The sequence below is a fragment of the Musca autumnalis genome, unplaced genomic scaffold (assembly GCF_047663935.1).
Source record: "Musca autumnalis isolate F117 unplaced genomic scaffold, ASM4766393v1 scaffold_1, whole genome shotgun sequence".
Classification (NCBI taxonomy): Eukaryota; Metazoa; Arthropoda; class Insecta; order Diptera; family Muscidae; genus Musca; species Musca autumnalis.
In genome coordinates this window covers 220,033,577-220,060,456 of record NW_027411644.1, presented here as the reverse complement: position 1 = coordinate 220,060,456, position 26,880 = coordinate 220,033,577, and the positions used below count along the sequence as shown (strand labels likewise).

Genomic DNA, 26,880 nt, shown 5'->3' with positions numbered 1-26,880 from the left:
GTTGAGGATTTGTGGCTATAGGATGTCTGTTCAAGAGTTACTTTCTATTGGGGACTTTCAAAACTTCTTCGATCATAGAATGGCTTTAATAGATGATTATCTTGAAGGTCTTTTGACTCTGTGATTTTAATAAATTAAATCTTTGATAGAAGATTCGTTGAATGTATTCTGACTAAGAAAGTCGTTAACGTTCTCTGACTATAGAAAACTTGTTAAGGTTTTTTCTTTAAATAATAGATATTGAAGTCCAAAAAATAGAAGGACAGTTGAAGATTTTGTTTTTTATAGAAGACTTGTTGAAGATCTATCAATAAAGATCAGTCGACGGTCTTCTAAGCATGGGATTTTGAAACAATTTATGAGCAATTTTAAAGATTTATATGAGCTATTTAAAGGCCACAACGTGGAGTTATTAAACTAAAGACCACAATAAATGCTTTTAGGAGCAACTAAAGGCCAAAATTAACGTGAATATTTAAGGGCATTTAAGAGCAACTAAAGACCACAATAAACGAGGATTTTTTTAGGGGCAACTACAGTTGAGTTTTTAAAGGCCTTTAGGCGAAATTAATGACCACAATAGACGTGGATTTTATAAAGGCTTTTAGGAACAACTATGAACCAAAAAAAAAAACACCACAATAAAGGTGGACTTAAAGGCTTAAAGGAGCAACTAGACCCCACAAAAACGTGGATTTTAAAAGGCTTTTAGAAGCAACAATACCCCACAAAAAACGTGGATTTTTAATAGGCTTTCAGAAGCAACAATAAACCACAATTTACGTGGATTTTTAAATGCTTTTAGGAGCAACAATACCCCACAAAAAACGTGGATTTTTAAAAGGCTTTTAGGAGCAACAATAGACCACAATATACGTGGATTTTTAAAAGGCTTTTTTTCTGAAGCAACAATAGACCACAATATACGTGGATTTTTTAAAGACTTTTAGAAGCAACAATAGACCACAAAAAACTTGGATTTTTAAAAGGCTTTTAGGAGCAACAATAGACCACAATATACGTGGATTTTTAAAAGACTTTTAGAAGCAACAATAGACCACAATATACGTGGATTTTAAACGGATTTTTAAAAGGCTTTTAGGAGTATCTAAAGACCCCAAAGAACGTGAATTTTTAAAGGCTCTTAGAATCAACTAAAGACCCCAACGAACATGAAGTTTAAAGACAATAAACGCGTGTGTTTAAAATTTTTGAGAGGCAACTATAGATCACAATAAACGTGGATTGTTTGTTTAATGGCCGATAAAGATCGGCTTGGTGAGAAATTAACATCATGATGTAGCCAAATTGCAAAAAAAAAAAAAACGATTAAGCCTGGATGTCAGTTTAAAAGTTGCAAAACATGCACTCCTAGAAGACTAATTAATATCCCGCTTATTCGAAGCTCCAAAGATTTGTTTATGTCCTTTTCTTTCCAATGTTGAATACATACATAAGTTTGATCTTTAGGTTTATTACTTTATGCAGAATGTATAATCGGTTGCAACATGGGTGCAGTAAGACTGATGTTGAAAAAATAAGCTTTAATTCCAATTATCGCAGTCTTTCATGCACCAAAAAAAGATGTTGTAGCTTCCGGTTAAACACATAATCACAACCAATCTAATGGCTCGTTTCATGGTAAATATAATAGGCTGACTTCCGTATCGTCAGTTGCTTTGCAAATGACTGAAAATCTACGAAGTATTATGTTTCTTAACGCTGTTGCAATTAACAACTACGAAACTACATAAGTGTTTTAAAACATCAAACATACGCATTTTCAACACAGATAAAAAGCAAACATGTATCATTTTTATTTCAGATACATTTAGTTGCATTTTCGAGGAACAATGTATGAGTGAGCAGCTGAAATATTTAGACGAAGTTTAAACAACACAAAGCAAATGACGATACGGAAGTCAGCCATACAGTGCGTCACCTTTAGGAATTGCTGGTCTTCATACAGGTTCCATCGTTCTCCCTATAAGGCTGTCATATAGCCTTTTGCTTTGGAAATGCATTCAAAAGTGCGCCATTCATCATCTTATTAAAAAGTACGGATATTCCAAAAGGGAATATTGTAATTACCATTATTCTTTCTTTTTTTACAGTAATGTGTTGTTCGCCAACGGTCTCATACGTAGTCGTTAAATTTTATGTTTAAGTCAGGGTTTCGGAGTCGAGGTATTTTTGGTTCGACCCCGACTGCAGGGGGGTTACTCTCTATTGCGATGCGTAAGAAAAATGCGATGCGCAAGGAAATTAAATGCGTCTCTAATTCGTTTTCATATGTCCTTTCGCAACTATTTTTGTTCCTTTTTCCTTTCTGGCATCGCCGCAATCTGTAATACAAAAGCGTATGTCAAAATCGTGCGTTAATGCAAATATCTTGCGTTAACAAAATACCAAACACATCGCAATACAGAGTAACCCCCCAGACCATTTTCTTAATCCAACGGCAGCAGGTTCTTTCGTACCGGATTGACCCGAAACCATAGTGTTTCGGTCAGCGGCTGCCAACCCAGCATCAAATCTATGCTTCCACGTAGGTTACATGCTGCTACAACAACAACCAGTTCTTTCACGGCTCCGACTCCGGGTCGACTTCGAGGATTCCTATACCACTAAAAATGAATAAAATGTGCACAAAATTTTAACTTTTTCCTATATTTTGGCCCATGACAACAAAGATTAGTCCTTGATCGACCGATTGTGTAAAAATATTAGATTTTACGGAAATAATGGATAGAAAAAGCCAAACATTTTAAATTTTTTGCTTAAAAGCTGAAGTTTTTGAAGAATAGAATAGATCAATGAATTACTAGATTTTGATGTCTTACTAGATTTTTATCGAATTACCTAATAATTTAGATTTTATATAGTTTTATGTAAAAGTGATATGGGGTTGTAAAAAAGTCGTAACATAAACCTACGTTTTTTTTTAGAAAGGCAGGGGTAAAACTGATAATGGACAATAAAAACGTGACAATATTGACATCTTGGATAATATATTCTATAAAAGATGCCCCCTTCTATTTAACCGCTTCTCCTCCTTCTATTTATCTCAAAATGATGAAACAATATCGTCAAAAAATCATTACGTCATAACTCATGGGATCCTTAATATACTCGATAGGGGCTTTTATTCCCAAAGGGACTTTTACACTCCCAGACATTGACTTTCATTTTGTGTCACTGATTAAACAGTAGGATTTCCCATAGAGACAACAATGTCTTTCATAGGAGTCCAACAGAAGAAGGATGACTTCTCACAAAAGTCAAGATGAGAAGACCAGTAGACCTTTGCGAGAAGATCAGTATGTCTTCTGGTAGAAGACTTGTAGGACTTTTATAGAAGACGATAAATGTCAAATTATAGTTCGATTGTCATAGAGCTTGACTTTTGCTTGCAAAAAATTAAAGATCAATTGGACCAAAAAATATCCTCGACATGCACTTTGTAAACAAATTGGAAATGAAAAAATTAGACTTCAAAGGATAGTAAGTATCCTCTAGCTTAGTATAATATAGTATGTATGCATGTACCGTTTGCTAATGTTTTCTTATAGACTTCTTTTAAAATAAGTAATGATTTTAGAAAAAAATTGGTGTGCCGAATTTAGTGTTATATTTTTATAATGTTGAAAAGATTAGCCCAGAGTCGGAGTCGAGTTTTTTTTCAGACTCCGAATCCAGCAAAAATACTCGACTCGTAGACTCCAACTACGAAACCCTGGTTTAAGTGGTAATTGAACAATCCGCTAGTGATGACACTTATCTTTGCTTACAGAAGATCTTGGATTGAGAAAAGCCCGCAATCCTGGCTACTTTGGTGTTTGGTTGGGTATGTTAAAGTCGATCATAACCAAACTTGTTACCCCCATCTTATCTTGTCTTAGATTAACATCTTATCTTGTCTTAAATTATCTTGTCTTAGATTAAATGTAAATCTATGGGGTTAAGAGGGCCATTATTACATGTTTTCTTTTACTATCGGATGGATTTGAAAACACAAAATAAAAAATACAATAAAAATACATTTTTTACGTTAAAAGTTAATGCCAAAAAGCTCCTCCTTGAAAGTTAATCATCACTTTTAACTTTAAGTTATCCAGAAAGCTATAAATCTGTTTGGTAAATCCAAACTATAACAAAAGAAGACTTACAATAATGGGAGAAAAAAGACATCTGAAATAAGTTCCCTATAATATTTTCGTCTAAATGTAATTTAGGATGCACCCTCAATACTTTACCTAATAGCAATACCAAAAAGCACCCTTGCATATCATCCATATTGACTTTGTGATTGGTTATTTGACGCATAACACCATGACCGTTACACTTGTCCATTGAGGGTAAATTTGTTTGATGCCATCTCTCTATGAAACCCATTTGACTGAGTCTTGTTATTTGTTCGTTTATTAATATCAGGTACGGACTATTGCTGGGCATAATCATGGCAATTTGTTCATCCAAAAAATTCTCTTTACCCAATGCAAATTTACATTCTTTATCTTTTTCGAAATGTTTCTGTATGATCAATTGAAGATTTATCCGCCAATCAATATTCACACGTTCGCCACGTTTTACCGCCTCGATATTTTCTTCTTGCAGATTATTGTAAATAATTGCTTTTTCCAAATATTTGGTAAATTCACTGCGCGTAGAAGTCTGTAAGAATAGGAAATGTAAGAAAATTTGTATTTAACAAAATGTAATTATTTTTTTAATTTTAACAGAAAATTAAAATTATTAAATATTTGCCAACTGCCTGATGTCTTGCGTCTGTGTTCACGGTTCCATCGGAAGATAGCACAGCGCCGATATATGTAATTCATCGGCTGCGGTTAACCCCCTGTCATCATGTGCGTTTGATTGGTGACATTAACGTCATTGCCAACACAAACTTTCTCTTTCGAATCTTCGAAACGGCATACTTTTTAGCCCTGTTCCTTTACGTTCAAGAATCTTCAAGTTTTACCACTTTTTACTCGAAAAGCGTTCCTTTACTTCAGACACCATACAATTCATATGAGAGCAGTTTACAACTTTTCCTACTTTTGCCGGTTTTACCACTTTCTAAAGTAAAGGAACAGGCCGTTTCATTGACGGATTATAAAGGTATTGCCAGTTTAAGCTAAAATAAATTAACGCACAAAACAAATTCCATTTTAAGTGGTGGTGCATAGATAAAAATCTTTCAGCATCGTTAAAGAATTAAATTGCATTTTTGTACATATAACGTAAAATACAAAACACACACATACATACATACAAAACCAATTTGCCAATTTGCAAACGATCCGTTTTCGAATGTTTTTCGATAGTTTTGCGGATATTTTGTTCGAAAACGACACTCGAGAACGAATTAAAAACGATTCATTCGTCGCTCAGTTTGTGGCAGGAAAACCTTCGAATTCGAATGTCGTTAATAATATTATTAGCGAATGAAAGATGATAGTTTTTACGATAGTGCCGAAAAAGCATTTTTGGCGGAGTTTCGATTTTATGACATGTTTAACTTTATCTGACGTCTCTTGATTTTTCTGTTATGTACCTTTTCTTCTTTGTAATGTTTGCGATTCAATGCGTGTAACAGTTTATAAACATTGTTGTCTTGTATTTGTAACCAAGCTATATGTTGTGTTTATCATCACTTCTTGTTAATAAGTCTGTCTGGTTACTTTCCCAGCAAGAATTGTCCAGCAAGAACTTTCTCAGAGAGTAAGGGGCTTTTATTCTCTTTTGCTAGTAAATTTTAAAAAGTAAACAGACACCTTCCCAGCAGAAACCACCAAGCAATCAGCTGACTTGCCAAAACAGAACAATTTGTCCGCCAACAAAGGAAGCAAACACGTTGTATTTTATTAAAAATAAAAAAGAAAATGAAACAAAAAAGTATTTTTCCACTTTACAAATTTGTTCTCCATAAAAAAATACAATTAGACTATGTTATTTCCACAATAAAATTGTTTTTAATGTTCACAAACATAAATCAACAAAAAACTAAAAACGGCTGATTGATTGTTTTCAGGAAGAAGAAGAGCTTGCAAGTGCTTGCTAGAAGAAATTTGTCCAGCAGGAATTTGCAAGCTCTCAGTGAAAGAACTGTCAAAATGTCTCTCTCGAATCGCTCTCTTTTGCTGGTTTTTTGTGTTAACAGACGACTTCCAGCAACAATTGGTACAAATTGTTACAAATTTTAGGGTAACCAGACACAGCTAATATTATAAGTAGCATTCATATCGAAAATATTTGAAAAAAACAAATGGGAATTTTTCACAAACCCCATAAAAATATTTTTTAAAACGTAAAAAAATTCCGAAGTAAAAAATGTTTCTCGAAACAATTTTTCTTGTGAAGAAAAACATTCGCAAAATGTTGGAAAATGATATCGTTTTTAAACTTTTGACGAAGAAAAGAACAACGTGCTTGTGTACACCCGAAAAACATTTGCCAATCCTTCGACAGTGATATCGTTTTCGAAAGTTGTGCAGGACATTCGAATAATATCCGCACTTGGTATGGGGGGAAACTTCCCCTCATACCAAATATCGAACAAAATATCCGCAAAAGTATCGAAAAACATTGAAAAACGAATCGTTTGCGATAGCAACGGTATGGGGGGTAAACAGTTACACACATTGAATCGCAAACATTACAAACAAGAAAAAGGTATATAACAGAATTATCAAGAGACGTCAGATAAAGTTAAACATGTCATGTTCGCCAAAAATGCTTTTTCGGCACTATCGTAAAAACTATCATCTTTCATTCGCTTATAATATTATTAACGATATTCGAATTCGAAGGTTTTCCTGCCACAAACTGAGCGGCGAATGAATCGTTTTCAATTCGTTCTCGTGTGTCGTTTGCGATAGCAATGGTATGGGGTGTTTCTCTTTCGAGAAACATGTTTATATTATAGCCTTTTGCAGGGTTAATCTTCTTTATGAGGATTTATTTGAAATATAAGCAATGGAATTGACATTTGAAACCCACTATTATATTACACTGTGCAACATTTTTAAAGTCATCTTGTGCAAACAATTCGAACTGAGGATTTTTTGAAAGTACATACCCAAACGACAAGAAACCCTAGTTGGGTTTTGTTGTGTCAGATCCAGCTCGGATTTTATATCCCCATCTAAACATGGTTAAATATTGAGTTTTTAAAGAAATTCGCGGCTGTATCTCTGAAACCAATGCGAATCTTCTTCTGACCTCTGAAGCAAATTTGTAGATAAGGACAATAATAAAATATTTGGATAAATAATGAACCCGAAAATCTACATTTATTGCCTCAAATTTCAAAATATATGCAAAAATTCCACAATTTTTATACATTTCGCACCGTATCTCCAAAACCGTTAATTTTTTCTGAAAAATTTCTTTTGGAAAAATATTCCCTGGAATGTAATACACAACTCGTTAGAAAATGTCATTAATGAAAAATGCCTCTATGCCGTACTTTTCAGTACATTTTTCAACTACGATTTAATAAAAATGTCAATAATGTAGTGAAATCCGAAATGCTAGAATAAACTCTTGGTGTGAACTGTGTTTGAAATACGTGTTGTAAAAGATATGATGCAAAATACCGCTGAAACAACATGAAATAAGCATTTTAAAGTTTCAGAGTGTTCTAAGGAATTGTTGAGAACTTTATTTGGAAGGTTTTTGCCAAAGGTTACTTGGTTCAACTCCCAATAGTTTAGCCAATACTGACCAGAATTTCAGCAATTATGTAAAATTTTCTATATTTTTTCGATTTTGATGCCTTAGATGGAGTTTTTCTTATATGGTTTGTACAGCATATAAGTTCTACTAGCTTAGGGCTACAATATTGCCAAAGACAGCAAGGCCAAATTCCTATTCGTTTCTGAGTTAAAGGCCTAATAAATGCAAAAAATTGTAGATTTAGCCCGGTTTAGATAAAGCCATAAAATCCGAACTGGATCTGACAGGACAAAACCCTACTAGGGTTTTTGTAGTCTAAATATGTACATACTTTCAAAAAATGCTTACTAGAAGTTGTTTGCATTTTCAGTGTTGCATAGTGTTATTGAAACGTACTATTATATATAAACGTACTATTAGAAAATGCATTTTTTCATTGATGGATACAAAAAGGCATTGCCAGTTTAAGCTAAAATAAATTAACGCACAAAACAAAACTTTTTCTTTTTTTTAAGTTCTGCATAGATAAAAATCTTTCAGAATCGTTAAAGAATTTAACTGCACTTTTTTACACATAACGTAAAATACAAAACACACACATACGTACATACAAAACATATTATATAATTTTCATCAGAGTTGAATTTTTTAACATGAATAAAATACGCTCGACGTATTTCTGTAGGATTCATAAGAATACAATTGTTCTACTTTTTTCGCCACACACGCTTTGGGGATACGGACGTATTTAGGCATGCGCCAAAGACAATATTTGCTCTGTTCCAGAACCTGCAAGAAGATACTATTTTTTACTACGATAAAATTGTGTCCTTTATGTTATCGCAAAAAATAGTAACAATTAGTATATTCATGCAGTTCTGGAACAGACCAATTATTAGGTTCTTACCCCCTGGTTTTGTAACTTATTTTTGTTCGTTCGTCTATATTCGTAATAATTCAGGCATCCATAGCTAAGATGAGTTCCAAATATAGTTAAGAATTCCTCATTTAAAAATCAGTGCTCTCCGTTTGTGCTAAGGCGAGTAAATCGATCTACAAAAATTGACAATTCGTGTGAGAAGAATAATTTTTTTTACAAAAACACCCACAAAAATATACGAAGTTCGGCCCATCCAAGGCAAATTTATATAAGGTACAGTAATTTCTGGTTACCTGCATCATTCATTCATAGCTGCATTTTGGCCTTACCTGACCAAAAATTTGTTTATATGCAACTATTCTCTAGATTCCGTTCAAGATCTTATGTTTTAGTGCACATTCAATAGCTGCATTTTCGGCATAGCTGCATAACAATTTTGGTGATTTTACTTCAATTTGGTTGTAAAATTTACATATATCTGCACAAGAAAAAATTTTAAATTTTTTTGCGAACTTAAAACAAGGATAAAATTCAACCTCTCTGATTTTGTATTGATAAGATGTGTGCAAAACAAATGCAACGCAAGAAAAGATAATGAATTGTAAAAAAAATGTAACGTTTTCTCTCCCGAACTTGAAATGTCTCCCACTTTATTATTTCAACATTACTTATAGCTGCACATCATATGCACGTAAGTAATATTGAAGATATCGGCCTTGTTGGGCAGGTAAGCGAATTTAAGCTTCCTGCATTTTGGGGATTCCTGCACAAGAAGCCGTGCAATTTTTGATTGTGCAGGTAAGCAAAAAATACTGTATATGCATGAATTACAACAACTAACAAATTTACAAAAACAACATTGCTGTTATTGAAAATTTTGAAAATCCTCTAATGTAGAATAAATTTGAACCAAATTGTAAATACATATAAAGCATTCAGAACTATCGTAGGTCATTTTATTACACGTTTAGGATGAAAAGCAATATTTTATGGTAGCAAATTTCGAAGTTTCATATTTCATGAGTAGACCCTATTACATTTTGAAAACTAAATTTATAAAAAAAGTAAGAATACAGCTGATTGTCATTTCTACCTTGTATAAATATGCCTTGGGCCCATTCGTTTTCGAGCTATCATTGGCGCAGCAAAACGTTTTTTCAAAAAAGGGTTTCGCAGGTTGCCATTTATCACAAGACTGCAATATTTTTCAACAACAAAAATTCCAAAAGTAGTATTAGATGTGTTTTATCAGATGTTCTTTCAGTTTCTTTGAAAAAAATTCATGAAAAATATTCTTTTCTACACAGCTAGGGATAACCTCTTAAGCCAAAGTGGCATCTGTTGGCCAATACTATTCTTTTTCTTATCTCACAACTGATAAAGTCTGAACTAAAGAAGTCTTCAACTAGCTCAAACTTGTAGATACCTACTTCAATAGTTGGTTCGAGTTCTATGCCAGCAACTTGGTATTGTAGCCGTTTACAGCCAGATCCACTTTAACAGATAATCCTTTGCACTTCTTATAGGTATCAATAACTTCTTTTACTGATCGACACATTATGTCAATGTCGTAACATGTGTTTATTGGTGTATAAAGTGCCATTTCTTTTGACGTTTGCATCTCGTATAAACTTTTCCAACAGGATGTTGAAGAGATCACAGGAAAGGCTGTCTCCTTGTCTTAAACCTTTTTTTGGTACAGAACTGTTCGAAGAGATTCGTATGTATTTTAGCAGAGGACCGGATATCCGTTTAGAGTCATCTTACAAAGGCAATTTAACTTTGCTGGGATACCAAATTCAAACATGTCTTGGAATACTTTTTACGTAAGGGGCTATCGAAAACCGCTCTATAATCGACAAAAAGTTGGTAAGTGTATTTCGGTATTTTTTAGGATTTGCCGCAGGGTAAATATCTGGTCAATGGTGGATTTGCCAGGTCCAAAGTCGCATTGGTATGGTCCAATTATTTCGTTAACCATAGGATTTAGTCATTCGCACAATATCCCTGACACTATTTTATAAGCAATAGGCAGCGGACGTATGACCTTGTAAATAGAGCACACAGTCTTATCTCTTTCCTTGTGGAGGGGACAAAGGATGTTCAGGTTCCAATTATCGGGTACGCGTTCTTCCTGCCAACTAGCTTATTTATACATACACCTTATCAGCGTGTCGCATCCGGTTATGAACAACTCGGCTGGTAGGCTCCTGTTGTCTTATTATTCTTTAGCCGATTGCTGTCTTTACCGTTATCTGTTGTGGTTGCAGTGTACCGATGTGCAACATCCGTGTTGTGTATTTTCGTACGCTATTTGCTACGTTTAATCAGGTACGTACCTTTGCCGCAACAAGGTGGTGGTCCGACGAGTCTATGTTTGCTCCTCGAAACGATCGTACATCCAACACGCTCGATCACAACGTGATGAATTTGATTTCTTGTTTTTTTTTTTGGTCTGGAGTCAGCCAGGTATCCTTATCAATGTCGAGATGCTTAAATCTGATACTGGTTATTATTATTTTTTGTAATAAAAATTCAGACCAGGTGTTTTAATAGCCGACCAACTAAAAATCCGCAAAAAAATTTATTCTTTATGTCAAGTGAGCTATAATACAGTGCGTCAAATTTAAGGCCTGGGTACATAAGCTGCATCGCCTGCTTTTCTTGCTTGCTTCTGATAAAAGAATAAAAAAAAGTGCAACCCAGTTCGAAATTTGCTCGGCCTTCTTTATTCTTTTATTTGTATTATGTCAGAAATGAAGCAATAAAGCAAGTTAAGCAGGCGAGACTGCTTATGCACCCAGGCCTTTTTGTGTTGTTGTTACGCCATTACCATTCCTTGATTTTTGGGTGAACATGTTAGCTCACTAGTTCCCCCAGGTGATACCACGGTCAGTGTCCACTTGAGATTAAAGAGGTAAAGAGGGACAAATTTAAACTTTGCCATGTTAAGGTCGGCTGGGGCCGTTGCTTGGTATCTTTCATCCCCTACGTCAACCATTTGTGAGTGAGGTTTATTATCAAATCGCCTTATATGTAAGATTTCATCTAATCTTAAATAACATCTCATCAAAATATAATACAGGAATACGAGGCTGTTAAAAAGTAATAAAGCAATAAATAAAAAGTAATAAAGCAATAAATAAAGGCGTTCGGCAGGGTATCTAGCACGGAACAACAACAAAATCAAGCTTCATAATTCTCTAATAATATGGATTTATAATTGTTTTTGCATTGTTTCTATCATTTTTATCAATATTAATATTTTTATTTTAATTTTTGCTCCCACTTGTTTACATTTCTTGACCAACTATTTATTCCTATTTCATCGGGATACAAAATTTGTATGTACAATTGCTGCTAATGCCTTCATTTCAATCTGCTCTAAACCACATTCTAATGCAATTCGATAACGTAGATAGAGGTTCCGTGGATGTAACCAAGAGCTTACTAAGAATATTAGCCAAACAAAGAAAAGGTATAAAAATATGTCATATCAACTCACAGAGTATCATGAACAAAATCGACGAATTTAGATATATTTACGAAAATTCAGGTGTTGATATTATATGTCTTTCGGAGACGTGGCTTCGTTCCTCGATCCCAGATGATTTAATTAATTTATGTGGATACTCTGTTTACAGATCAGATAGAGAAAGTCGAGGAGGTGGAGTTGCTATTTATGTTAAAAGTAGTATTAAAGCTAGGTTTCGTATCAGATCTGCCGTGGGGGATTACATTGAACATATCTTTATTGAACTTTACACTGGAAATGAGAAAATGCTGATTGGATGCATTTACCGGCCCAATAACACCATTGACCTTCATAAACTGCAAGATATCCTAGAGAGCATTACAATGGGGTACACTAAAGTCGTAATTGCTGGAGATTTTAATTCGAATGTCCTTGTTGATAATTCTCTGACAAATATGATGGCATCCCTGGGCTTGTCTCCAACCAACATTCAAATTCCAACTCACTTTTCATTGACTTCTAGCACACTCCTTGATTTATTCTTCGTCAACGATCCTTTACACGTTCTCCTCTACGACCAGTGTTCTGCGCCATGCTTTTCTAAACATGATTTAATATTCCTTGCTTATGACTTTAATTTTACAGAAGATAAGCAACCAAGCACTTTTCGGGACTTTAGAAACCTTGATTATAATGATTTGGAGGTAAAATTCTTTCAAACTAATTGGAATGATATGTATGGATGTATCTCGGTAGACGAACAACTTGAATTTCTTCAAAACAATATACTTTATTTGTACAATGCGACAGTTCCCATTAAAAACATAAGAACCCGCTCGAATACAAAACCATGGTTTAGCCCCTCCATAAAATCATCCATAGCAAATAGAGACAATGCTTATTTTAGATGGAAACGTTATAAAACGCCGGAGCTCCATGAAGCTTATCGCTTGGCACGAATCTCAGTAAATAGTCAAATTAGGTCAGCCAAAACTGAATATTATTTTTCAAGGTTTTTAGCTCCGCTCTAGATGCTAAAAGCAGATGGAAAGTTATCCGAGACATTGGTGTGGGAAGATCAAATTCTTCAAGATCCTGTAATGTTGATGTGGATGAACTTAATGAAACATTTACAAATATTCCATCAGTGCAAGTTGATCCTTCGTTCTACAGTACATCTCAAGAAGATTTAAATGACGCATCTAGTGAAGGTAAATTTGAATTTCGATGCATCACCAATGTAGATGTTATAAATGCTTTTAAACAGATAAAATCGAATGCCATTGGTACTGATGAAATTGATCCCAGGTTTATCCGCATACTTCTTCCATGGTTGTTGCCTTTCTTTACATATTTTTTCAATACAATTTTGGCTTCAAGCCTGTACCCCAAACTCTGGAAACACGCAAAAATAATTCCTTTTCCGAAAACGAACGTAGATTATCGGCCAGTGGCAATTTTATCATACCTCTCTAAAGTTTTCGAGAAATTAATACATAAACAGATGTCTGATTACATACAACGTGAATCATTGCTTACTGCGGCTCAGTCGGGTTTTCGTGCTGGTCATAGTTGTATTAGCGCTTTGGTAGAAGTTTCGGAGTTGATTAGGACTGCCATAGATGGCAATGAGGTATGTTTACTTGTACTCCTCGATCATTCCAAAGCCTTCGATACCGTGGATCATAATCATCTTTGTTATAAACTTCGTAATCAGTTCAATTTTTCAAACACTGCTACAAAACTTATAAAAACTTATTTGTCCGATAGAACACAATCAGTTTATTCTGGGAACTTAAAATCGAAAGTTTTATCGGTTGGAAAAGGAGTTGCACAGGGCTCCATAATTGGGCCTCTTCTTTTCTCTTTGTACGCAAACGACCTCCCTCTACAACTTGTACACAGCAAAATACACATGTATGCTGATGACGTACAAATATACATAAACTGCCCCATTGATCAAATTAGATTATGTATGCAAAAGCTTAATGAAGATCTTGATCGGGTAGGTAAGTGGGCTATAGCTAACGGACTTTGTCTAAACCCTCACAAATCAAAGTGTATGCATATTCACAAAAACAAACATTTCTCCATGGACAATTTTGACATTTTTATTAACCAAGAAAAAATTGCTCCCGTCAACAGTGCAAAAAACTTAGGCGTTGTTTTTAATTCTTCGTTAAACTGGAATACCCACATAACCATGGCTGTTGGACAAACTTACTCTAAATTACGTACTTTATGGCTCTCACACTCATTTACTCCACAACATATTAGAGAACTATTAGCTAAAACGTATTTGATACCTGGACTCACATATGGTTGCGAGCTTTTTACTTATTGCGATACACAAAGCTGGCGAAAATTAAATGTGGCATACAATAGTGTAATTCGCTATGTTTACGGCTTGAGAAGAATGCAACCTGTTACTCCTTTTTCTAAATCTCTATACGGGATAAGTTTCAGTTCCCTCTTAAAAACTAAATCGTTACTTTTTCTACACAAGCTTATTTATAAGCAAACCCCAAAATACCTATATCAAAGACTTATATTTAGCAGATCCGACAGAGGAAAACAACTTAAACCATTAAAACGTCGGAGTCTTGTTTCAGAGTGGCAATTCTTTATTGGCTCTATACGCCTATGGAACGCTCTTCCCTTCGAATTACAAGGCATCAGCAACTCCAGTACTTTTAAAACAAGTCTTTTTAAATATTTTAAACATATTGAAACGGTCACTGAAATGTAAACACATTAAATTTTATATGTAAACAATATTCCATTTTCCAATTTTGTTAACTTTCTATTTTTTCTTTTCTTTTTGTCTTATATGTATTAACTGCATTAAAATGTAAAATTTGTATTAGTGTAAGTTGGATATTATAAATAATTACCAATTCCTTCACTGTAATTTATAAGATCCATATCTTGTTGTGTAGGAATAAACAAATTAAATAAATAAATAAATAAAATAAAATAAAATAAAATAAAATAATAAATCACCCTATCGAATAATAAATGCTTTCAGTAGCCCCCACAAGCCCAAATCTCTTTTTGAGACATCTGTTGGGATAAAATGAAAACTTTAGGTGCCTATGCTTTGTGTCTGTGGATTTGGTTTATGGCAAAACTAAAGTGCCTAAAAGTATGCTTTAAATATGGACATAATTGTTAACATAAACTGTTTTACCGACAAATCTTGCCCTTGTCAATAATACAGTGCAATCATAGACTAATAAATGTATAGACAAAGAAATTGTAGTGTGCTTCTTTTAATCTAGGTGTCGCGCTTGCGAAATATGCTGGTGTTGTCACTCAATTGCACAATGTTTTGGGGGTAAATTGCAACATTTTGTTCCACATTTTCATATGAGGATCTAGATCCGGCCGAATACTACCCACATATTGTCTTTTACCGGAATAAATAGTTAAAAACATATAGTTATTGCCATTTTAAAAATTGAGTTGGAATGAGTGCATATTAAACAGACTCAATTCGAACATATCCACTAGGGTTGTGACTTTTTTACAACCTCATATCCCTGTATGATATTTTGATGATTTTTTACCTAAGATTAAATAAAATCTTTATTATAAAGTGATTCGATAAAAAAGCTTCCACACAAAATGGTTTTAAAGTTTATATTTTTCAGAAGTTTTAAAAATTTTTGAAGTCACTATAAGCAGAAGGTATAGGGGCACACGACATAACTAAAATGACATATTCGTTTGTTTCTCACTAATTTTATCATCGTATTATACCATATATATCATTTTATATTATATATAATTTTATTTCACATAGCATAAAATTAAAAATGGTTTGTGCGGGACCTGTTTTAAATTTAAGTAGAATAAAAGTTTTTTTAGTTATTAATAGGTAAAAGACCATCTATTCGGGCAAAAGGAAATATTTTTTTTTCAAAAAAATTTTTTTTTCAATGTGGTTTGTGCGGAACCTTTTTTATAATAAAGTGGAATGAATGTTATTTTAGGCATTAATAGGCAAAAGTTCATTCATTCTCACTACAGGCAATCATTTTTGAGAAAAAATGTCAAAAAGTCATAACCCTAAACAATGTATTTTATATACGGCATAATTATTGTGTTTGGTTCGGCTTAGTTATTTTTTTGTCAGTGGCTGAGGGTATATCTCCGTCAGCACAGCTGACTGATACTTTCTTACTTGTTTGAATTTTTCTATTTGTAATTTTAAATTTTTTCCATTTGTAACTTCAACTGAAAATATTCAAATTACAAATGAAAAATTTAAATTACAAATGGAGATATTCGAATCACAAATGAAAAAATTCGAACTACAAATGAAATAATTCAAATTACAAATGATTGAATGAATTCCCAAATTACAAATGAAATAATTCGAAATTCCAGTGGAGTGAAATGTTTCGAATTTAAACTGAAATTATTCGAATTACACGTGAAAATGGTGTAGAATAATTTTATGGAAACTCGATATATTAACTAATATTTTAATGAAATTTCTTTCATGAAACTACTCTAATGTGGAACCGTGACCAAGACGAAATTTGGAGTTAACCGAAAATATCCATTAACATTTGATAACAATTGTTACTAAATATTGGCTAAACGGGCAGAGCCTAATATCAATGAAGTCCTCTGTGAAAGAAATGTTCACTTACCGCAGCATACTTTTCAAAATATGTTCCATTCCTCAAACCAAATTGTTCGTATTCTTTGTGTTTGTAAAGTTGGAAGAAGTAATCCAAACCAGGTTGGAATTTTGGAAATGTTAGAAATGCTACCAAATTGCCACAATAGGTGGTGACTATGACGATGACAAGAATCCACCAGAAACCAATTATCAAACGTCCACTATCCGCTTGAGGTAAATACATGCCACCTGAAAATAAATTACCTGTCAATAATTGACTCAGAAACCATCCAACAAACCTGGGAACCTACCCTGTTGTAATAGAGCACCATAAATATACCAAAAGCAGTTCTTAATCGTTGAGAATCCTTTGACTTTTAAATGTTCCAGGGGTACTGAACGATTTATGATAAATAGCACGGGTGAAGTGATTACGATTACAGCCACCAGTGAGGCCCATGTCTAAAAATTGTGAATTTGTATTATTCAAAAATACATTTTTGGAGAATAGGTAGATCACACAATTACCTCTGATGCAAAGGGTGCCGTAAATAAATAAATTCGACTAACTTCATCTGGTCGTCGCGAGATAAACGAATATTTTTGTATACTAATGGGTATGGTATAGTTAAAGGGCTTCTTATCCGGTTCATCGACAGTTGTTGCTACAGCTGCCATGAAAAACTGCAAGGGAATGAGGAAAGAAGAGAACAGTGATCAAAAAGTCACTACCATTGTCTATAGTCAAGCGAGCCTTAAATCGCCCAGGTCCTAGTCAATTCAGTAGTATTGTGTAGTTCCGGAACGAACAAGTTCCAAGGAACTATTCCGGACAAGGAACTGTTGGAACTATATCCAGCTTTTGCTTTTATATAGTTCCTTTCGCTCTTCTCGTTCCTATAATTTAACGCATACATCGATATTTCTTCTTTGCTGTTTATTCGCTGTAATTTATTTATTTTTATGTCAATTCATCCACAAACTATTTAGGTCTCGGAACGAAAAGAACTATGAAAGAGAAAGATTCGTTGAACTATATCGATCTCTGAACTATTTGGAACGAAAAGTACGATGAAAAGGAACTAGAAAGATCGATCCGCTCCGGGAACTAGATTGCTCAACTCTACAATTCAGTTTGTAGTAGTTTTGAATTGAAAGAACGCCTTAGGAACCCCAAAAATCAATCGTAAATTTATGTTGGGTCCCGGGTCCGGTGTAACAATGAAAGAAATGAAAGGGCGGATGTACTGGTGCATAGCGGATCGGAGTCACACGATGTTATAATTCCGTCAAACCACTTGTGCCACTTCATTCGACTGGTAGAACACCGCTATCGGGATAAGCCTAATAAAAATTCTTGCATTGAACCAAAATGCAATATTTCAAGGCTATCTGAACAATCCTATCCAAACGCAGAACCACATCCCTCTCTTTTTTCCCTGAAGAAGTTCGATCTGATATTAGAAGTAGGAATAGTCGCGGGTCACTGTAATATTTGAATAATATCTTGCAAATGGGAAGAAGGAGAGATTGCTGAATATCACAGTCTTTGAAAAAATGAAGAAGATGCGGAGACATTCGAACACTTAATATGTCGCTATCCAGTACTCACGACCAAAATGACTTTGAATTTTGGTTGAACATACCATTTAATCTGTCACAACTTTCTGCGAAGCTGAGCCAAAGTATCTGCTTCTTATTACCAAAGGTCTTAAATGGCCGCGACGTGAAGAATTTACCGCACCACGGTACACACAAACCGGCCGGTTTTGTGAACCGTATTGACTAGGAGGAAACTAAGATCAGTGGCCGTCATATCAACAATTATGTGTTTGTGTTCGTGTATTTTTTTTTTCACCAGAGATATGAATTCCGGGCCATGGATCTGTTCCGTTTGACAGATCCGCATCCACCACATGTCAATATCAGTAAGATGTTATGGATGTAGGAAAGGGGTGCACTTACGAGCCTGCTGTGGCCTTAGTCGGCTCCAGGAATACTGCGATAGGAGTTATGTTGCGCCTTGCTGCGGAAGAATATCTCCCAGCGTTTCAATAACTTCTTCGTCCGATTCTTTCTCGCCATCAGAATACGAGACACCCCCGCAGCCTCCCCAACAACAACAAATCCAGCATCTAACACAAGTTTTTGTTCAGCTCCCCGGAAACACATTGTTCCTGCAGTGCAATTTAAGGTCAGCGAAATTGTGGATTTTATGAGTCGAAAACAAAAACATCTAGTTCGCCACGATCCGAGAAACAAAGCTCACTGTCACCTGTAGATTGCATCTTTGAGACGGTTACAACTTTTTGCGAAGGATAGCAAAAGAAGCGAAGGAGGAGGACTTGCTTTTCTAATACCCCAGTCTGTCCAGTACAGACCTACCTCGCTTCAGCTTGACCCTAGTGACCCATGTATTGAATGTATGGTGGTAGCAGTACTGCTGAGCTAGAGCTGCTTAATGTGAACATACCACCGATGAACAGCTGTATCCCGAGTTATATACCCGATATTAGTATGCTTTTAGAGGTCAAAACCCCTCTGGTGCTAGCGGACTTCAATGCCCATTATTAGCTTTGACATTCCGTTCTAGGTAATAACCAGAGGGGTACAGCTCTGGCCGAACAAATTGATTGCTCCAGAAATTTGCATGGTGAACAAAAACGTTCCTACGAGGATAAGAGGAGATTGCCACAGCTCCCAGATATCACCATTGTGGCACCAAGTCTGATTAATGACGTTTCCTGGCAAACCGTCATTTCTCTTGGCTCAGATCACCTCCCTATCATCATCTCCGTAAATAGACCACCCGACTTCATAACCTCTAAACGTCGTACTTTTCTAAACCATGGGAAAGTTGATTGGCAAGTGTTCTGAGAATTTACCCAGCACCGCTTCAGAGAGCTACCCATTCCCCCACATCCTCGGGTAGCTGAGAGAACTTTCCTGGACATCATCACAACAGCAAATGTACGTTATTAGTAGAGAGCGGAATGCTATGCAAATGCATATATGGTTAGGATGGTCGTAGAGAAAATCTGATTAGACAGAAACTCGTTTTATAACAAAATAAAACGAATTAGGCCCAGAAATTTTTGCATATTTTGCATATTCTGCATATCGTGCATATTTTGACATATTTGTACATATCTGCATAAAATGAGCATATGCAAAAATATATTAAAGGATTTGTGGTCTAAATATACCACCAAAATGGCTGAAATTTGGTATACAGTCTTCGTTAGGGGTATGTTACTTTACAACTGAAATCTGTCCGCATATGTCCACGTCTTCATATAGCCCCCATAGAATGGTAGCTCCCGATTTTCGGAATTTTGAAGGTTGTGGCCTCAATATCCCACCAAAATGACTGAAATTTGGCACTTTGTCTTCGATGTGGGTATAAAACTTTCCACCTGAAATTTGTAGGTATGGGTCCACGTCTTCATATAGGGCCCTCCGGATTTTTGGTATTTAGAAGTTTGTGGCCTCAATATCCCTCCGAAATGGGTGAAATTTGGTATTAAGTCTTCCTTGGGGGTATAAAACTTTCCACCTGAAATTTGTCAATATAGGTCCACGTCTTCATATAGCCCCCATAGAACGGTACCTCCCGATTTTCGGTATTTTGAAGGTTGTGGTCTCAATATCACTCTGAAAATGCTGAAATTTGGTATTAAGTCTTCCTTGGGAGTAAAAAACTTTCCACCTAAAATTTATCGGTTTAGGTTCAGGCCTTCATATAGCCCCCATAGAGCGAAACCTCCCGATTTTCGGTGTTTTGAAGGTTGTGGCTGTGGTTATACATTTCTCTATTTTATTGACTTGTCTGAAGAGAATTTTAAACAGAAAAATTATACACATAAGCATTTTTGTACCTATTATTAAAATATTTGTTGCATAAGAAAATATGTAAAATGCATAAATGTTGCATATGCAAAAATTTATGCATTTCGCATAATTTTGCATATGTCATATGTTTCGATTGCAATGTAATCAGAAGCCAAAAATATGCCCAGTCTCAAAATTTGACATGAATCGGACCAAAAATATGGGTTGCATAAAATTCCGCAGTATAGTTATTAGCTTTGTCGTAAGAACCCTGAAGATCCAAGTATTAGACAACTTACTCTTGAAGTCAACGGGCTAGGAGGAGAACATAAGCGGGAAAAGTGGCTAGACCACCTGAAGCAATACAACTTCGGTACAGTTTTTTTTTTTTGTAAATTTTGAGCAACGATTAAATCACTCTCGAATCTGAGAATGAAGGCTGATAGAAGGGCTGTTGCTTTCAACGGCGTGACAGTAAATGACCCGAAGAGGTACGCATGTTATTTTAACCGTCTGTTTTTAGAACACCCCGAGAGTGATAGGGCGAAGCGGAGTGTGCTACGCTGTAAAAGAAGAGCCCTGGTAGCCGAGGAGGTACCACCACAATTTACGATGGGCAATGTTGCAGACGTCATCCGAAACGCGAAATTATCCAAAGCATTGGGCTCACACAGAATATCAATGGTAATGCTTAAGCAACTGGATGAATCCGGAGCTGAGAATTTAACAAGTGTCCTCAATCTATCGTTAACCACCCATATTGTACCAGAAGCCTGGAAAGTTTGGCAGGGTGGTCCCGCTACTGATGCCAGGCAAGGATGCCAGCTGAGGTGAATCGTACAGGCCGATTTAACTCCTCTTGCCAGTAGCAAAGATTCTAGAGGCATACTCTCCCCCACGATAAGAAGCTGCCAACATCAACATGAATTGCGGAAACTGCATTGTACTAAAACAGCATTACACGCCATATCCACACATATCAGTAGGGGACTGAACCAGAACAGGCCGTGAGACCGAACAGTCCTAGTAGTTCTTAACATATCGAAGGCCTTCGATGTAGTTAACTATGCCACGCTGTTCGAAGATATAGAAAAGACAATCCTCCAGCTGTGTTTGAAACGTTGGATAACTAACTATATGGTGTGGACCCCAGTCGTTTGTGGGGTAATATCTCCAGAACTGTTTAATATCTACCTTTCTGAAATTCCACATCCTCCAGACGGCATAGAGATCATAATATATGCGGATAATTGAACGATCTGGGCGTCGGATCCTATCGTAGATTGCATATGTGATAGGTTAAATGTCCACATAGCTGACCTAGTGCAGTTCTTCCAGCTGAGGAATATGAAAATATCCGCCGCTAAATCCACTGGCACACTATTCACCACATGGACGACTGAAATAAGGCTCCGTGGTGTCCTAATTCCGACCACTAACTACCCCAAAATATTGGGTGTAAGGTTCGATAGCATGTTTAAGACGTCCGCGGAAGCCACAGCTATTTGCGATAAGATCAGAAGTAGGAACAAGGTCCTCAAATCGCTGGTCGGTAGCACTTGGGGTGCATCAACACAACAGGATGTTGTCGATGAAGTACCTGCTTGAGTGTTAGCATACCTGGGGCTCAATTCTGTTTCTATGAAAATGTGAAGTGAGAACTTTTATAAAGGAAAAAACTGTCAAATGAAAAGAAAAGAAGAAATTCATTAAAAATTAATACTAAAAAAATGATCTTCGCCCAAAAAAAAGGCAAAATTTTCAAAGAAAAAAATGCAAATTGATCTACAGAGAGAGAGAGAGAGAGTTCCAAAGGTACAAACGACAACCTCTAGACCAACGAGCCTATCAGGCTGGCTTGGATAGCACACTGATGCAGTCGCGCAGGCAACATTATAAACAAAATCATAATGGCTGCTCATGTTTTTCAATACTTACCTTGTTAGCTTGCATCATTTCGGTCACTTGATATGGTATACGATAAGTCAATGAACCCAATAGTAGATCCTGTCATTAATTACAAAAAAAAAAAAAACAACAATTAGTAGATTCTTGCAGTTCTGGAACAGACCAAATGTGTCTATTAGGGTTATGACTTTTTTACAACCTCATATCCCTGTATCATATTTTGATGAGCTCTTGCCTAAGATTATAAAAATCTTAATTATAAGGTGATTCGATAAAAAAGCTCGCACACAAAAAGCTTTTAAAGTTTTTATATATGAGCTTTTTTGAAATTTTTTTGGAGTCACTTTAAACACATATCTAACTCAAAACAAGCTTTAAAGCCACACGACATAAGCTTTTGTTTCTAATCAATTTATCGCCAAATCATTACATATGTATATTTATTTATTTATTCAATCCATATACTAATACAAAAGCCTTCAAGGCCAATAAATAACAAAATATTGTATTCCGAGTAGAAATAATTATAATTATATCAATTTATATCATATATAACATTATTCCATATATCATATCAATCGAAAGTGTTTTTTTGTGCGACCTTTTTCGATATGTAAATGGAATAAAAGTTATTTTAGTTATTAATAGACAAAAGGCCATTCATTCATGCAACAAGAGATAATTTTTTGAGAAAAAAAATTTTCTTTTAATAGTATTTTTTCAAATTTTATTCCAAAATGGTTTGTGCGTGACCTTTTTAATAATTAAATGGCATGAATGTTAGTTTTTGCATTAATAGGTAAAAGTTCATTCATTATCGATACAGGAAATCATTTTTAAGAAAAAAGGCCAAAAAGTCATAACCCTAGTGTCTATCCCTACTTACAGTGTCATTTTGATTTACCAAATCATCATTGGGGTCTATGGCAGCAGCATCATGTAGAACGTATGTGAAATTAAGCAAACGTGATAGTTCTTTAAGAATTTCCATAACAATACCGGAATGTTCGATAATATCACCTTTTTGATTCTTCTTCAACATTTGCCACGGTGAACGCTAACGACATAAGCAAATACGACGTTATTGGGGTTGGTAGATTTAATTTAAGATAATACTTACATTAATTGTTACAATATCCAGGGTTATGTTTCGAAAAAAGTGCGTTATATGAGGAAATGCTAATTCATGGGTAACAAAACCCAGAACCGAAGTCCAATAACCAATGTTGACAAATTCGAAATATTTGTTACGATTTGCCATGAAGTCTGGAGAAAAAAGTATGAAAAAATCATTAGTTCTTTACCACAACACCGGTCTTCAGGGAAGCGTAGCGCATTGCTAACGGACGCGTTCACAGGTGGGAATAGTAAAATGCCCAGTACATACGAGTATATATTCTGTGATTGCAAATTAAATTAAACAATCAGGATCTGGAAAGCGATCTTCGATTAAATGTCCATGTGCCTATGGTCAAAAGTCTTGGTTTTACGCGTCGGTTTAGTAACTCAACTTAAAAATAAAAGGCGAATAAACACCATAATGCTGACGATTCCCGCCAGAACCAGGATCAGTGGATCTGTACGTGGAATTTACGGTTGTACCTCGAAAAGTATAAGACTCATATTACCGCCTTAAAAGATGTGTGATGGTCTGACCATCATATTCTTATTTTTTCTACATGATGAAAAATAGAATATGGAAAAATTACTCTGAATAGTGAAACGTCGAAGCACCGAACGAGGATGTAAAACACGTTTGTTTGTTCAGCACGTTAAAACCCCTCGATGTACATATGTACCTAAGGCAACCGGCTGTTGCCAGATAAAACTGCAAGAAACCAAACCGAAAATATGGTGACAGATGGACGACACTCAACGAGCGTGTTGGACCGTCGATTGATTCGGGGAGTAATCGATGAGTCAGATCCCTACCTAGTTTAAGCAAATGTTTGCAACCGATTGAACGTCGCAATTAAAGTACGAACTAGCACATCACGAAAGCTCGACTTCGGAAAGTAAGCAATCACAAGAGACAGCCGCAGAATACTCCACTCAACTTAACCCATTGCTTTATAAAAGCACTTTTCATTACGGAAACATAACGGCACAGTGCACAGTAGTGTCCTTTCTATGCAAATTATCGTTCTCGGGTACCAAAGTCCTCTACCACAGAACACAATTGAACAATTCAGGTTAAATTAGTTCTTGATTATGAATTTTTCCTGTATTGGGAAATGAAATCGAAAAAAATTGGAATTTATCGGAAAAACACTTCGCTCATGCGGTGCAGGAAAACGCTGCAATTTATTGGTTTCTGCACAATTCATAGAAGACCTTAAGAAAGCATTATGTCCATGGAAGACCTTTGGAAGGTTTTCTGTTCATAGAAGACCTTTAGAAAGTCGTCTGTCCACAGAAGACCTTTAGAGTGTCTTCGGTCCATAGAAGACCTTTAGGAGGTCTTCTGTCCATAGAAGACCTTTAGAGGGTCTTCTATCCATAGAAGACCTGTGGAAGGTCTTTTGTCCATAGAAGACCTTTGAAAGGTTTTCTGTCGTAGAAGACCTTTAGATGGTCTCCTATCCATAGAAGACCTTCAAAAGGTATTCTGTCTATAGAAGACCGTTAGGTTTTCTGTATATAGAACACCTTTAGGTCTTTTGTCCCTAGAAGGCCTTAAGAAAGTCTTCTGTCCCTAGAAGACCCTTGGAAGGTCTCCTATCCATAGAAGACATTTAGAAGGTTTCCTGTCTATAGAATACCTTTGGAAGGTCTTCTATCCATAGAAGAATTTTAGAAGGTCTTCTGCCTGTTCAGAATGCATTCTGTCTATAGAAGACCTTTAGGAGGTCTTCTGTCCGTAGAAAATCATTGGAAGGTCGTCTATCCATAGAAGACCTTTGGAAGGTCTTTTATCCATAGAACACCTTTGGAAGGTATTCTGTCCTTACAAGACCTTTGGAAGGTCTTTTGTCCATTGAAAACCTTTGGAAGGTGTTCTGTCCGTAGAAGACCTTAGGAAGGTCTCCTCTCCATAGAAGACCATGAGAAGGTTTTCTGTCTACAGAATACCTTTGGAAGGTCTTCTATCGATAAAACCCCATTAGAAGGTCTTCTGTCTGTTCAGAAGGTATTCTGACTATAGAAGACCTTCAGGAGGTCTTCTGTCTGTAGAAGATCATTCGAAGGTCGTCTATCCATAAAAGACCTTTAGAGGGTCTTCTGTCCATAGAAGACCTTTGGAAGGTCTGCTGTCCATAGAATACCTTTGGAAGGTCTTTTGTCCATAGAAGATCTTTGGAAGGTGTTCTGTCCGTAGAAGACCTTTGGAAGGTCTCCTATTCATAGAAGACCTTTGGAAGGTCTTTTATCCATAGAAGACCTTTGGAAGGTATTCTGTCCATAGAAGACCTTTAGAGTGTCTTCGGTCCATAGAAGACCTTTGGAAGGTCTTCTGTCCATAGAAGACCTTTACAAGACCTTTGGAAGGTCTTTTGTCCATTGAAAAACTTTGGAAGGTGTTCTGTCCGTAGAAGACCTTAGGAAGGTCTCCTCTCCATAGAAGACCATAAGAAGGTTTTCTGTCTACAGAATACCTTTGGAAGGTCTTCTATCGATAAAACCCCATTAGAAGGTCTTCTGTCTGTTCAGAAGGTATTCTGACTATACAAGACCTTCAGGAGGACTTCTGTCCGTAGAAGATCATTGGAAGGTAGTCTATCCATAAAAGACCTTTAGAGGGTCTTCTGTCCATAGAATACCTTTGGAAGGTCTTTTGTCCATAGAAGATCTTTGGAAGGTGTTCTGTCCGTAGAAGACCTTTGGAAGGTCTCCTATCCATAGAAGACCTTTGGAAGGTCTCCTATCCATAGAAGACCTTTGGAAGGTCTTTTGTGCATAGAAGACCTTTGGAAGGTCTTTTATCCATAGAAGACCTTTGGAAGGTATTCTGTCCATAGAAGACCTTTGGAAGGTATTCTGTCCATAGAAGACCTTTAGAAGGTCTTCTGTCTGTTCAGAAGGTATTCTGTCTATAGAAGACCTTTAGGACTTCTGCCCCCAGAAGGCCTTAAGAAGGTCTTCTGTTCCTAGAAGACCATTAGAAAGTATTCTGTCCATAGAAGACCTTTGGAAGGTCTTTTGTCCATAGAAGACCTTTGGAAGGAATTCTGTCCATAGAAGACCTTTGGAAGGTTTTTTGTCTGTTCAGAAGGCATTCTGACTATAGAAGACCTTTAGGAGGTCTTCTGTCCGTAGAAGATCATTGGAAGGTCGTCTATCCATAAAAGACCTTTAGAGGGTCTTCTGTCCATAGAAGACCTTTGGAAGGTATTCTGTCCATAGAAGACCTTTAGGAGGTCTTTTGTCCATAGAAGACCTTTAGAAGGTCTTTTATCCATAGAAGACCTTTGGAAGGTATTCTGTCTATAGAAGACCTTTGGAAGGTCTTTTGTCCATAGAAGACCTTTT

The 26,880-nt window shown here is 35.9% G+C and overlaps 1 protein-coding gene across 1 annotated transcript in view; it reads right to left on the bottom strand.

Annotated features, from left to right (window-relative positions):
• Ir93a (Ionotropic receptor 93a) overlaps positions 1-26,880 on the bottom strand; it is a 43,129-nt gene that overhangs the window by 1,857 nt on the left and 14,392 nt on the right. The window contains exons 5-11 of the mRNA XM_073960211.1: positions 23,531-23,676; positions 23,297-23,467; positions 22,441-22,509; positions 17,200-17,355; positions 16,983-17,133; positions 16,700-16,920; positions 4,257-4,674 (exon numbers count right to left, since the gene is read on the bottom strand). Coding sequence (XP_073816312.1) covers positions 4,257-4,674; positions 16,700-16,920; positions 16,983-17,133; positions 17,200-17,355; positions 22,441-22,509; positions 23,297-23,467; positions 23,531-23,676 — 1,332 coding nt within the window. The remainder of the gene's footprint in view (positions 1-4,256; positions 4,675-16,699; positions 16,921-16,982; positions 17,134-17,199; positions 17,356-22,440; positions 22,510-23,296; positions 23,468-23,530; positions 23,677-26,880) is intronic.